Source organism: Nothobranchius furzeri, chromosome 4 (genome assembly GCF_043380555.1).
Source record: "Nothobranchius furzeri strain GRZ-AD chromosome 4, NfurGRZ-RIMD1, whole genome shotgun sequence".
Taxonomy (NCBI): Eukaryota; Metazoa; Chordata; class Actinopteri; order Cyprinodontiformes; family Nothobranchiidae; genus Nothobranchius; species Nothobranchius furzeri.
In genome coordinates, this window is record NC_091744.1 from 77,674,961 (window position 1) to 77,687,510 (window position 12,550).

General features: G+C 38.5%; 2 protein-coding genes across 5 annotated transcripts in view; one reads left to right on the plus strand and one right to left on the minus strand.

The window, feature by feature from the left end:
• Positions 1-5,998, minus strand: part of ush1c (Usher syndrome 1C) — a 27,840-nt gene extending 21,842 nt beyond the window's left edge. The window contains exons 1-4 of one of the 2 annotated variants that reach the window (XM_015964899.3): positions 5,863-5,997; positions 4,190-4,257; positions 1,816-1,959; positions 1,577-1,715 (exon numbers count right to left, since the gene is read on the minus strand). In XM_015964899.3, the coding sequence (XP_015820385.3) occupies positions 1,577-1,715; positions 1,816-1,959; positions 4,190-4,257; positions 5,863-5,898 (387 nt within the window). In that variant the 5' untranslated portion in view covers positions 5,899-5,997. Of the gene's footprint in view, positions 1-1,576; positions 1,716-1,815; positions 1,960-4,189; positions 4,258-5,862 lie in introns of both variants that reach the window. The other variant, XM_070550442.1, reaches the window with a different exon arrangement.
• A 388-nt stretch (positions 5,999-6,386) lies between these two features.
• ccdc77 (coiled-coil domain containing 77) lies at positions 6,387-12,276 on the plus strand. Of its 3 annotated transcripts, XM_070550445.1 has the most exons (13): positions 6,443-6,484; positions 6,703-6,770; positions 7,274-7,325; positions 7,514-7,700; positions 7,776-7,918; positions 9,727-9,823; positions 10,462-10,552; positions 10,637-10,725; positions 10,827-10,975; positions 11,057-11,318; positions 11,381-11,506; positions 11,597-11,749; positions 11,835-12,276. In XM_070550445.1, the coding sequence occupies exons 3-13, from the start codon at positions 7,291-7,293 to the stop codon at positions 11,979-11,981; spliced, it is 1,479 nt and encodes a 492-aa protein (XP_070406546.1). In that variant the 5' UTR covers positions 6,443-6,484; positions 6,703-6,770; positions 7,274-7,290; the 3' UTR covers positions 11,982-12,276. The 3 variants fall into 3 exon arrangements, with proteins under 3 accessions (XP_015820391.3, XP_015820392.3, XP_070406546.1); XM_015964905.3 differs by lacking the exon at positions 6,703-6,770 and having other exon boundaries at positions 6,387-6,484; XM_015964906.3 differs by lacking the exon at positions 6,703-6,770 and having other exon boundaries at positions 6,395-6,480.
• The last annotated feature ends 274 nt before the right edge of the window (positions 12,277-12,550 follow it).

A 12,550-nucleotide genomic window follows, 5' to 3' on the forward strand; every position in this document is an offset into this window, starting at 1 on the left:
TCATCAAAACAATGTCCCATTGGTTTACTTGGAAGGGGCGGGACTTATGCCTCCAACTGGAACCAACCATTAGAGGGTGTTCTGGTCCCTTTTGGCTTCTGTACTACATTCCTACATCTAGTTGTCATAACTGTTGAGAGTGTAGGAGGATATTTTCTTTAAATTCTGTTAATTAACCACTTAAAATTTCCTTTTGTTTAACATAAAATGGGGCTGCACAGTGGTGCAGTGGTTAGTACTGTTGCCTCGGTTCAAATCCCAGCCTGGGGTCTTTCTGCATGGAGTGAGCATGTTCTCCCTGTGCATGCTTGGGTTCTCTCCGGGTGTTCCGGTTTCTTCACACGGGCTGAAAGCATTACTGTCAGGTTGATCGGTCTCTCTAAAATAACCTTAGTTGTGTGTGTGTGTGTGTGTGCGTGTGCGTGTGCGTGTGCGTGTGCGTGTGTGTGTGTGTGTGTGTGTGTGTGTGTGTGTGTGTGTGTGTGTGTGTGTGAATTTAGTGCAAAAGGCACACTACCATAGCTTTAGACTCGAGCTAACTTTGATTAATTAGCAGCAAATATGTATCTGTAAGAACTGATCTACACTCTAGTTATTGCTAATGCCCCCCCCCCCCCCCCCCCACCCCATATTAGCCTAGAATATAAGAAAAATAAACAAATTCAATAGTTAAACACTATTCAGGCCCTTAGATGGTTCGTGTGGTTTTTCTGTTTTGTTTCTTTTGGGGGGGGGGGGGGGGTCCTTTAACCTTCACACAAAGAAAAAAAATCAATAAAAACGTATTTGTTTTTATTCATCTTGGCAACAGAGGGATGTAACATACTGTCAATTCCTCAGGATCCACTGATTTCCCTCTTTCCTATTCACTCGCTCTCTTTCTTTACATTTTTAATCCCAATTGTCTATTTTTTGCTCATTTCAAATATATTTTAATCATTTTCTTAATTCTTTTTTATATTTTACAATTTTTGTGAAGCGCCTCGTGATTTTTATCTTGAGAGGCGCTATAGAAAAGATATTTTCTTCTTCTTCAATTAATTCTATTAAGATTAAGTAGATAATCTTTTGCTTTTTAACCAGTGCCGTCATATTTTTTAAATTTGTTTAGCTGCTCTTTTAGTTAACTTTTTGGACACACCACGCTGTCGGTGTAAAACAACTAATCAAGAGCATCCTCTAAAATCATGCTCCTCTAGCATCTCTATACAACTAACTGGTACAAACACAACAGTGGATGTAAACATAGAAATTCCACCAGTATGAGCTGCTTTAAAGCATCAATTTAAATTAGCTTTTTAGAATTTTGTTTGGGCGTTCTGAGTATTGCAAGTCGACCAGACAAACATGAGGTTAACCCCATCTAGTGGATCCTGTTTCTATGACTCTGCGGAGACAAGGGCATCACAAAGGAACATAGAATAGCCATGCATTTACAGACTGATGGCAAATAAGGAAAACACTGCAAATGAGCATTTATAGGAAAAGAAAAACATGTAGTGGGGTGGTGGTATGAAAATAAAGTGAAACAGAAAAAGAGGTGGAATAAAAGAACTGATATTTAATAAGAACAAACCTGAAGTCCGACATTATCAGCTTGTCCATCTTTGACTATCTGAGATATATAGAGTCCACATCCAAACTCTAATCCTCCTCGGACGCTGAGACCCAAACCTTCACGGTGCGATCGGTCCAAACGCACCTCTTTCAGCTTCCTGCACCAACAGCGTTCCATCAGCAACAAGAGCACAATCAAATTTAACACAAAGGAATGGCACCAGTGGGAAGACGAGTGAAATACCACTCTGGACTCACCGTGACCTCTTGGGGGTCAGCTGGTCATATTCCACCTGGTGTTTGAGTGGGATGAGAGGTCGGATAGCCTCGAAGAGAGGAAGCCTCTTTGGTTCATTGATCACCAGCTTCAGATCTCCCACCAACACGGGCAAATCCATCGACCTGAGAGAGGGAGGACAGATTTTAGATTTATGCAACGCCACATTCATCAGAGATAAGGGACAAAAAAACTGAAAAAAACATTTAACAGCTGAATAAGAAGTACAGTTTATTTAACAATTAAGAGAAATTTTGTCTAAATATAAAGGTTTGTAATAATACCAAGAATAGATGGAGCAACAGGACCTAAAAATAAAACTGCTATTGATGACTCAAAACTGGAATCTTACAACCAAAACGGAGCAGATTATTTGATTTATGTTACAGATTAGGGACTCTAGGTTCTACAAAATGCAATTTCAAAAAAGCAACCTCTTCCTTATTCCTCATTTATTCCTTAATACAGAGTCCAAATGAAATATAGCGGAAGACACGAATATGGCTCCTCTCAACCACACCTCAGAGCAAAGGTCTGCAATCTGCAGCTCTGGGGCCACAAGTGGCCCTTCAGTGCATTTTGAGTGGCTCCTTGCACAAAGATGACATGAACCTGACTAATGGCTTTCTTCACAATAAGTGCATGAGGTTTCCACAGTAGAATAACCTTAAATGAGAGAAAAACAGAAAAAAACGGATACAATTTCCAAGCAGGAAATTGGCAGTTCTTTTATAAATCCATCTTCTGTATTCCTTTTTCCTTATACTTTTAAAAGAAAGAGGAAGTCAGATTAGAGCATAATCTGACAGTTTACATTAATTTAAGAATGTTGTGGATTCTGTCTTTTAGTGTTGTTAAAATTTAATTTAGAACATTGTTTAGGACAGACCATTTGCATATTTCTATCTTTAGGCCCTTTATGATTTTTACAAATGTATCTGAACATGACTGAACTGCAATGAAAATGCAGACATGTTAACACGCCCCTCAAACTGGCCTCCAGGTTCAACTCAACATGCTATACAGGACTCCAGCCAATCGTTTTTCATTTAGCAACGTTTTCAGCCGCTAAACAAACAGCTAACATTTCAATTTTCTTTAGACTTTTACAAATGCAACAAAATTCAACTTTCTCCCCTGAAATCAGGGCCGGCCCAAGCCTTTGTGGTGCCCTATGCAGGGTTCCTATTGGGGACCCCCCATACCAACAAGTCAACACCAGATGATTCACCATTCCTCGGCTAAACCAGTTGTGTAACATGACCAATATCATTAGCATCTTTTGTAATTAGCTTACAAGGTTGTTATGGATATTTTTACTTTACTGGAGCAGCAACAAAAACACTGATTAATTTGCATTTTGAAATATAAGGTGTTATTTTAAGTGTGGTATATTAATTTAACTATTTGAAAGAAACCTCAGCAGACAAACACTGATTTTACAGTAAAAAAAAGTTAGAATGACTACCTTTTGTTCTTAAAATTTGAAATGTGTAAAATGTGCTACACTCCACGGGGGGTGGGGGGGTGGGGGGGTGGGGGTAAGCACTACATAAAATAATATAGATTTTTTTTTCATGGTAAGTATTATTTTGTTTGTATTATTTAAAGTTATTAAAACATTTTTCTCATGTTATCTTGGTGCTCCTGGGGGCCCCCTGGTGGTGTGGGGGCCCAAAGCAGTCGCTTAATTCGCATATGACTTGGACTGGCTCCGCCTTAATAAAAAAAATACTCTTTTTGATTTTACATTTTAATTTGAAACAAAAGAAGAAACATAAAACTGTTTTAATGATGGAAAAGGTAATTAATCATTTTCTCTGTTGTTATTTCAAGGAAGAGAGAGAACAGCAACAATGTGTTCAATTATTCATGTGTGTCATTTCAGCCCTATTTGGAGGACATGAAAAGGGCTTTTGTTGATAACTGGCCAAGCCTGTTGGAGCTTAGTGGGAATGGATCAGAGGTTCAGCTAACAAGGCCTCTGTTCCTGTACAGAGATGAATGGAAACCTAGAAGAATTTTAGCCTCTCTGACATAAAAACCACACCACCTCTACAGATTTCCAAACCCATTTGGAAAACAAGGAAAAAGAGACTATTAATCTGGATATTTATTAATTGTATCGCACAATCTTTATAGTAACAACAAGAAGCTAAAAAAGAAAAGAAACGAGCAAAGACTCACAACAAAAAGCATCAGAAAATTATGAGTAATTTTTTTAGACATCAACATAAAACAGTTTCAAAAGAGGTTCTTGTTTAGGGACAGACTATTTTATTAGCATTTAATTAAAAAGAATGACTGAAATGTGAACAACACACACGACAACCACCGGAGGAGACAGATACTTACTGATGATACATGCGGAGCACATCATATAAATAATCCTTCTCCGCCTCATTTTCAATCAGCAGCTCCACCTGAAAGAAGAGAGAAACATCTGGTGCTTCTGTCAGCTCCCCGACACACACTCCACCCCGTCCTGTGGTCCTGTCCTGTCATGTGTGTGTGTATGCGGGTATATCGGAGCCATACAGACCTGATGATGGCTCAAATGGAGCAGGATGGTTTTGAGGAACCGCTTCGGCCATTCTCGGATGCACATCTCACTCTCACTATTTCTGTCACAAACTATTTTGATTTCCAGGGGAAGAGTTAAAATTTGGTTTTAGGAAGGATCTGTGGATGGAGGAGTAAGAGGGTGCCCTTCTCTAACCATCAACCCTCAGGGAATGAATAAAGCCCACAGAGATGAGGAGAGGCAGGAGGAAGGTCAGCAGTGTCACCTTACATCCCAGACAGACGTGACACCAACGAGCACACAACTCATCTCAAACTCATAACCTTCAAAAGGAAAATGGTAAAAAAGGGATTGACTCTGTATTATTTTATGAAGGGATTAAAGTAAATAATGAACAACAAATGGGTGTGTGCAGAAAATGCTTTACGACCTTTATAAATGCTGCTGTTTAGTGCTGTGAGACACACGGTTCACTCCCCTCGGGGATGAACTTTAGACTTTGGAATCATAAACCAGAAGGCTGGAGCTAACTCACCAAGTCATTTAGAAAACAGTGTTTTTGATACACCAATATTTAACAAATCAATCATCAATTAACACTTTTATTGTTGATGAACACAAGAACGAATGTTTTGAGCAACTTGAGAGATAATTCTTATTTAAAATGGGTTAAATAGAAAATCTGTGGGTGTAAAAAGCAAAAGCCTGATTGTGGAGAGTCCTCCCCACTGCCTCTAATTAAACCAGTAAATTCTGCCATCTCTTCTGCTCAGTCGCTCATGTCTGACACATTATCTAATGCTACATTGCCCTTTGTGAATACAACATGGGTCCCTGCGTGATAGTGCAGCACAGATGGCTGTGGGCTGATCCTTTCATGCTCTGAGGCTGAAAATGCCTCAAACATATCAAGTTCCCTTCCTTTTTTTTAATCTTTGGTTGTTTTTAGGTCTTGTCTGAATGAGTCAACAACAACCAGAAATCTGTTAAAATATTTACATTTACTTAGAAATTAAATGCCTGGATCCATTATTATATTAGACATGATGGCCATGGCTGAACATTGTTTGTTGGAGAAAGAAGTACGAGTAGCATTTTATTTTTATTCTTAGAAGGGAAATAAAACAAACTATAGAATTTTAACCTGACAGTAGAACTAAAGACATTTTAATTCTAAAGACCCAATGAATACTAGTTCAACCCTACAACTGCACTTCTATAAATACTCATTCACTATTTTATCTTCTATGCAATGACCTGCTACTAAATTGTAAATGTCCAATATTTTTTTATTTGAAGGACGCTATAAACATGTAATATTAAAACTCGTTTCCTTGAATAGATTTGTGATCATTTTACAGTTCATTTTTCATGAGCCTTGTCTGCTTATGCGTCCGTACGATCAGGTGAGACGCCTGACCTGAGACAGCGTATAATGCCTGACGGATAAACGCGAATTCAATGAACCTATATTACATCTCAAAAGAATGATTTGTCTTCTTACCTTATGCCTAAATTCCCGAGCAACTTTTCGCTCCATGGCTGACAGAAATGGAAACGCTCCGATACGAGAGGGCTGTGGTTAAGTTTAACGCAACTTGACCAGGTCAGCGCATCAAGGTAATTGGAACTGTTTAACTTCCGGTACACATTTCTGTGCAATACACCTATTATCAATCTGAAAAGCATTTTATAAAAATATTTAAAGTTATATTTTGTATTTAAATTCTTACAAATGCTTACATATTGATTTATTAGTATTGTTTTAAACATTTAGATTTGTCAATGATGACCCTTATTTTGAAAATACAAGCATTTAACCTACGTTTATCTTCTAACTTTATCAGTAAGTCGCTAGTTCTGGTTTTAATGATCCCTCTGAATTTAAGTATAGACGCAAGTTTAATCACATGTTTCTCTAAACTAAATGTAACAAATAATATTGATAATCAACTGTCGTCAGAATTTATGAAAATATATGTATTCGTTTTACGGGCTATCGCTAGGGGGCAGCAACAACTTCCATGAGACAATTCCTCGTGAAGAAGTAGAAACTTCCGGAATTTAAAAAGCACAACACCGTTGTTTGACTCGACTGGCTACTCAGTTTGGAAACACTGTGGTTTGTATGTTAAATTACAGTTTTATGCAACTTAAATGAAATACTTGTAAATGAGTGTACTACAGTCATGTTAATGGGCAAATGTGTGCTAACTTTATTTAGCTTAAATGAATAAATGTTACTTGAACCAGGACGAATCTGCTGAGTTTTTCTCACAGTATGTTGTCGTACCCGTGGATTCGGACACTTCCAGAGAGTAAAATGTTACTAACGTGTTTGTAGAAACAAATCTCCCGCTGGCATCGCCGCCGAGAAACAGGAACAAGGTTGTTTACATATTATTGATCCAGGTATTTTAACTGTTAAAACTTTAAATTACTAAACAAATCATTCTTAAAGATTTATTACGCTTAAATGTTCTAATTTACCTACAAGTGATATATTTTAATTATGTTATTAGATTGTAAAGCTATAAAACGCAGAAATGTAGCATTCATACTTTAGGTTTTTAAGAAATTGTAATCACATAGGATTTTAAATTACAACACAAAAATTATAAATAGCATCTAAATTGTAAAAAATGAAATAACTTTCCATAAATAGGTATAAATAATATACATGTGTTTTTATGACATTTATCATATTACACAACGAGGGAAGAACTATGCCATGCTGAGTTTTTACAACTGAACAGACATTAGATTTTGTTTCATGCAGGCTTATTGCTGATCTATTATTTCACAGATTTTTAGTTATGTTCATAATTAACTCCAGGATTAATTTGAGCAGATTATAATATTTAAAGCTGCTGTAAGTCCTGCTAACATTCCAGGGCACTTTTCCACTCTTTTAGTAATTGTTGCTGCTGAAATGGGATCTCCTGAGAAAAATGCGACCCCGCACCGGTAAGAAAATTCAACTGGCAAAGAGAAAATTTGTTGTTTTTATATTGTTTCACCCTTTCTGTAGGCTTAGATGAAATCTTTACAGTGTAAAATGTTCCTTTTTTCACCAACAAATGTTTAGAGAATCAGTAAGATCGTCATCAAAACGAGTTTTCCAGATTAGTTTTTATCTTGTTCTTTTTCCACAGAGTGAAAATTTGTTCCCCAAGTCAAGAGCAAGACTCCCCACTTCCTCCCATCGAGGAGCGTCTAGCGTACCTCCTTCCTTCCAGGGAGCTGCTGGAGTTCTACAGACAGAAAATCACCCAGTATGACGATGAACACGAGGATTTGTTGCAGACGCTGGAAAAGTATAGAAGTGTCACCGAGGACCAGGTGGGAATTCCAGGTAGCGTGTGTCAGAGGAAGTTAAATCGGTTAAATTAACGTTTCGTGTCCATTCCCGTTCAGAACAAACTACAGCGGGAAATACGACAGCGTGAAGGAGAGATCACAGAGCTTCAAAATGCTCTAAGCGACATGCAGGTCTACCTTTTCCAAGAGAGAGAGCAGTCTCTAAGACTTTACGCTGAAAATGATAGACTGAAGATCAGGTGGGTGTGTTGTTCAGGTTAAAATACGATTAGAGGACATTTTAGTGTTAGTTTCATAGTGAAATTCAAAGTGGCTATAATGGAAAATCTCTATAGGAATCTAATGAAGGGAAATTTTATGGATCATTTGATCAAAACTCGACTACCTTTAGAAAAGTCTTGTGTCAAAAATACTTGTTGCTTCTCTTTTTCTTTTCTGCTCATAAGGCACCCATGCTTATAATTAGGGATGTCCCGATCCGATCACATGGTCGGAAATTGGCCACGATCACGTGGTTTCAGACTGATCGGGACTCGGGCTTTACTTCCCGATCCGGACTCGGATACTGGGTTCAAATTACAGGAGAGCAACTTGGTTCTCCTTAAAGGTTGTCAGGCTCCCCTGATGCCCTTAACTTCCACACCCAGAAAGAGCACAAAAGAGATCCAGTTTCTACCTTTATTATATTATTTATATGGACTCAGAGTAGCGGGGATTCTTTTGGGCAGAGATGCAGAGCAGCAGGCAGACCGCTGATTATTCATGAACCCCAGCTGCGTTCTGCATGCGGCCACAGTAACAATTTCTAAGTTTCTAAGTGGTGTCACCAAAAACATATAATTAACACACATTCGTTCCTGTCCGTTCATTTTCTCTCTGGTAAGTTCTGTCTGTATTTGAGCATGACGTGTGGACGCGCTCGCGCTGCCCCCGCTGCAGCGCTCGCCACTGGCGCAGCCGGGCAGCGCGGCGCACACTCCGCTTTTTTGCGGTCAATAGATCAATTTGATCTGCTAGTTAAAAAGTCACTTGTGAGGTGAAAAATAAGGAAGCAGGCAAGAGTTTTTCTGGAGGACTGGGAGATGCAGGAAGATCAGAGACAGACAGGAAAATAAAAACCGAGAAAACAAAACAACGTTCTTCAAAAATAAAATGTAGGTAGATTGATCCCACTACACGTTTGTACCTGTATAAAGCAATCATTTATCAGCATGTAGTTTTTATATAGTTGCTACAATTCAGATCATCTTCAAAACTCCGTCCCATGGCCAGGGACGTACCTAAGCATTTTGGGGGCCGAGGCAAAACAGACCCCTGCCAGGTGTTTTAAGTTGAAGTGCTATCTGTTTTTATATTAGACTTTTTATATTTGCAATAAAGTCCAAAAGTGAAGAATTTATGTTATTTATTAATTGATTGTTCAAGCTACCTCACAGACATGATCTGTTGTTAAAAATTAAAATAAAAAGGTAATTAAATAAAAAATAAGGTACATTGTGGAACTGTTTTTTCCTGTTTCTTTTTTTTTTTAATGTATCGAAAGTATCGGATCGGGACTCAGTATCGGCAGATTCTCATAATCAAATGACTCAGACTCGAGGACAAAAAAACCTGACCGGGACATCCTTACTTATAACTGTTTAACTAGGGATGATACAGGGGAGACGATACGATATATTGCCAAACATTCAGCCAGAGGATATTAGCCTTTTTTTTATACTTATTAAATTTTTGTAGGAATATTCAGTAAACGGTCCAAACAGATACGTAACATGTTTAACATGAGTATCTGAACCATAACAGAGGGATTTACATTTCAATGGTGAAAACAAAACCCAGTGCACACTGCTGCCATCTAGCGGTCGGTGTTTGAATTGCACCAAAAGAAAAGAAAATGTTTGCCAAATGCTTGCATGTAAATTCCTCCAAAAATTTTATACACGACTTTTGAATATTAATATAATATCGCAGGAAAATACTTCTCAATATATTTCCATATCAATATTTTCTTACATCCATATATTTTACCATCTGATGATTGTTGCAGGGAGTTGGAGGACAGAAAGAAAGTCCAACACCTTCTTACACTCATTGGTCCTGATGCTGGAGAGGTCACGTATTTCCATCAGGAGCCTCCTCACAAGGTGCATCTTTACTCCATCATCTCATAGTCACTTAATGTTTTTTGTGACTTGTAGTTCATGACTAAATAGTTCTAGTACAGGGTATCCGCGGGTCCTTAAAAAGTCTTAAATTTGCTTTTCCAAATTTAAGGCCTTAAAAATCCTTAAAAATTACTAATAATCCTTAAATACAGTTTCCAGAGGTCTTAAATTACCAAAGACCCAATAAACAAGATTATTTTATTTCAATTTTCAAGAATTTCTAGTTAGTGTTCAGCATTTTTTGTGTACGATGTTGGCGTAAGCGGAACCGTACACATTCAGTTGGTTGTGAAAGGGGGCTTTTTTAGATGAGCACATTAGCTGTTTAAGCTAGTGGGAGATTGCGCCATGGGGACGTGCAACTTTTATGGTAACTGGATGGCTAATCCCACGTTCGCAACGTGGTTAGCACCGGTTCCAGGCAATAGCTGGAAATTATAGTTTAAATTTAATTTAAAAAATAGCTTAAATTTGGTCAAAGTGGCCTTAAAAAGGTCTTAAAAAGTCTTAAATTTGGCTCCCTTAAACCTGCAGATACCCTGTTCTAGTAATATAATGGTAAATATGTCAATGAAATAGTGAATATGTCTGGTGTTCAATGATTTATTTGAGTCCAGGTCACTATAACTCAGAAGCGCCTTGAAACCCAATTGGAGGAAAATTTTAATCTTAGGCCAACGAGGTTAAGGCCGTCTGCAACAGCAAAAGGTTTGAAAACAACTAATGTTAATTGTTTTAAAAGACCTTTTTACAATTTAATAACTTGTTTACTTTTAATTATTATTCAAACAGAAACCAGTAGACGGACAAAATCAACTGATGGTTTCAGTAAAGGAAGCTTGGCTCAGTACAAGAATGAAAACCAGACGTTGTTGCTACAGGTAGGACATCATCATCTCTCTCTTGTACTTACTTTTCGTCTTGTTAATTTGAATTAAAACTGTATTGTTGGTGTATTTTTAATATTGTGGCACGTTTTAAGGTGGAGGCGCTTCAAGCTCAGATGGAGGAACAGACTCGTTTAGCCAAAGAACAGGTTGAAGCTCTGCTTGAAGACCGAAAGATTAAAACCGAGGAGGCTCAGGCGCAGCGGCAGAGAGACCAAGAACGCATCGCTGCTTTGAATGACAAGTGGGTCTTTTAAAACATCATTTATGAAGCTGAGCACCTTCTCTTAAAGGGGACTTTAGTCCTTCTCTTTTGATTCCTCAGACTCCAGCGAACTCAGAACTTGCTGCATGAAAGCACCAGAGATTTCTTACAGCTGAAGTTTGACACCCGAGCTCGTGAGGAGAGCTGGATGGTTGAAAAGGATCGGCTGCTGAGGGAATTAGATTCTTGCCACAGTCGCCTGAGAAAAGCCGGGTCCAGTGGTGCTGAGCGGGGAAGAGCACGGCAGCCCAGCAGCAGCAGAGCAGCTCTTCTGCCTCGGCCTCAGCCGAAGTTAGGACAGCCTCCAAAAGATGAGTTAAAGGTAAAAATGATGGGTTATAGTTATTGTGATTACATTATCTATAATGTTTTGTCCAATATTAGGCACTGCAGGAGGATCTGAAGCAGGCCCACCATCTGGTGGAGATGTACAAAGAGCAGTGCATTGCTATGGAGACAGAACTGTCCCAGATCAGGGAGGAAGGAGACGCAGGACGGGAAATATTCAAGGTTTGCCATATTTAGTCTTTTTTTCCTGTTCAGTGCTTATTTCCATCGTCTCACTGGTGAGTTGTTTATGGTTATTATCTATATGTACAGGACCGCTCAGACAAAATGGCCAAGCGTCTCCAGCTGATGACTCAGCGTTATGAGGCTTTGGAGAAGAGAAGAGCTATGGAGGTGGAGGGCTTCAAGGCAGACCTGAAAATCCTCAGACAAAAGCTCAAAGATGTGGAGAAACAGCTTTTAAAGGTAAACAGACTCTTGATTTTTATTTTATTTTTTTCCTTTTCCATCAAGATGACAAGATTTAAGCACACAACATTTTATTCTTCAGGTCACGCTGAATGTTGGACCCAATCAGGACCTGGCCATTCTGCATGAAGTACGACAAACCAGTTCCAGAACCAAAAGGGTTCAGAGTGAGCTGATGGCCCTGAAGGCCAAAATCTTTGGACTTGAAAATGAGCTTCGATTCAGCTGAAAACATTCAGATTCTGTTCCTGATGTTTTTCTGAATCCATGACTTTGATGGTAATCCCTATAATTTCTTGAAATGAATGTCTATAATTTCTGCTTTGACTCAATAAAATTTTCATTTTGCAGTAATTTTTTAATTATTGTGAAAATGTCTTATTACAGTTATTAGTTTTTTTGTCATCTTTGACCAAGGTGGCATGTGGGAAACATCAGGACAATCTCCGCTACACTAAAATGATTTCGGATCTGCATTTTCTCTGCCATCTCATAAAATCGAGCCATTGCTGAGACTTTTTAGTTGGCTGATGAGATGTGCCTATGTGATGCAGCCCATTCACTGTAATAGATGGGTAATGATTTATTTATGCCAAAATTAAAAATAATTGTAAACGTTTCCTTTTGTAGACGTTTTCTGTATGTATCTTCTGCATGGATCAGACTCTAGCAACCCTACAGATGCAGGAATGAATAGTTCTGACTTGGAGGATGGGTCAAGAATTCATAAAGGTGGTTTTGAGAAATCTGGGATGCACTTACAACTGTTGACCGATGGATGGCGGTATATGGGAGGAT

What these genes read in the sequence shown, in the direction of transcription:
- ccdc77 (XM_015964905.3), top strand. Translation starts at nt 7,291, where the DNA reads ATGGGATCTCCTGAGAAAAATGCGACCCCGCACCG. An exon ending in AAAAATGCGACCCCGCACCG is followed by an intron (nt 7,326 to 7,513) that starts GTAAGAAAATTC and finishes CTTTTTCCACAG; the next exon opens with AGTGAAAATTTGTTCCCCAA. An exon ending in GAAGTGTCACCGAGGACCAG is followed by an intron (nt 7,701 to 7,775) that starts GTGGGAATTCCA and finishes ATTCCCGTTCAG; the next exon opens with AACAAACTACAGCGGGAAAT.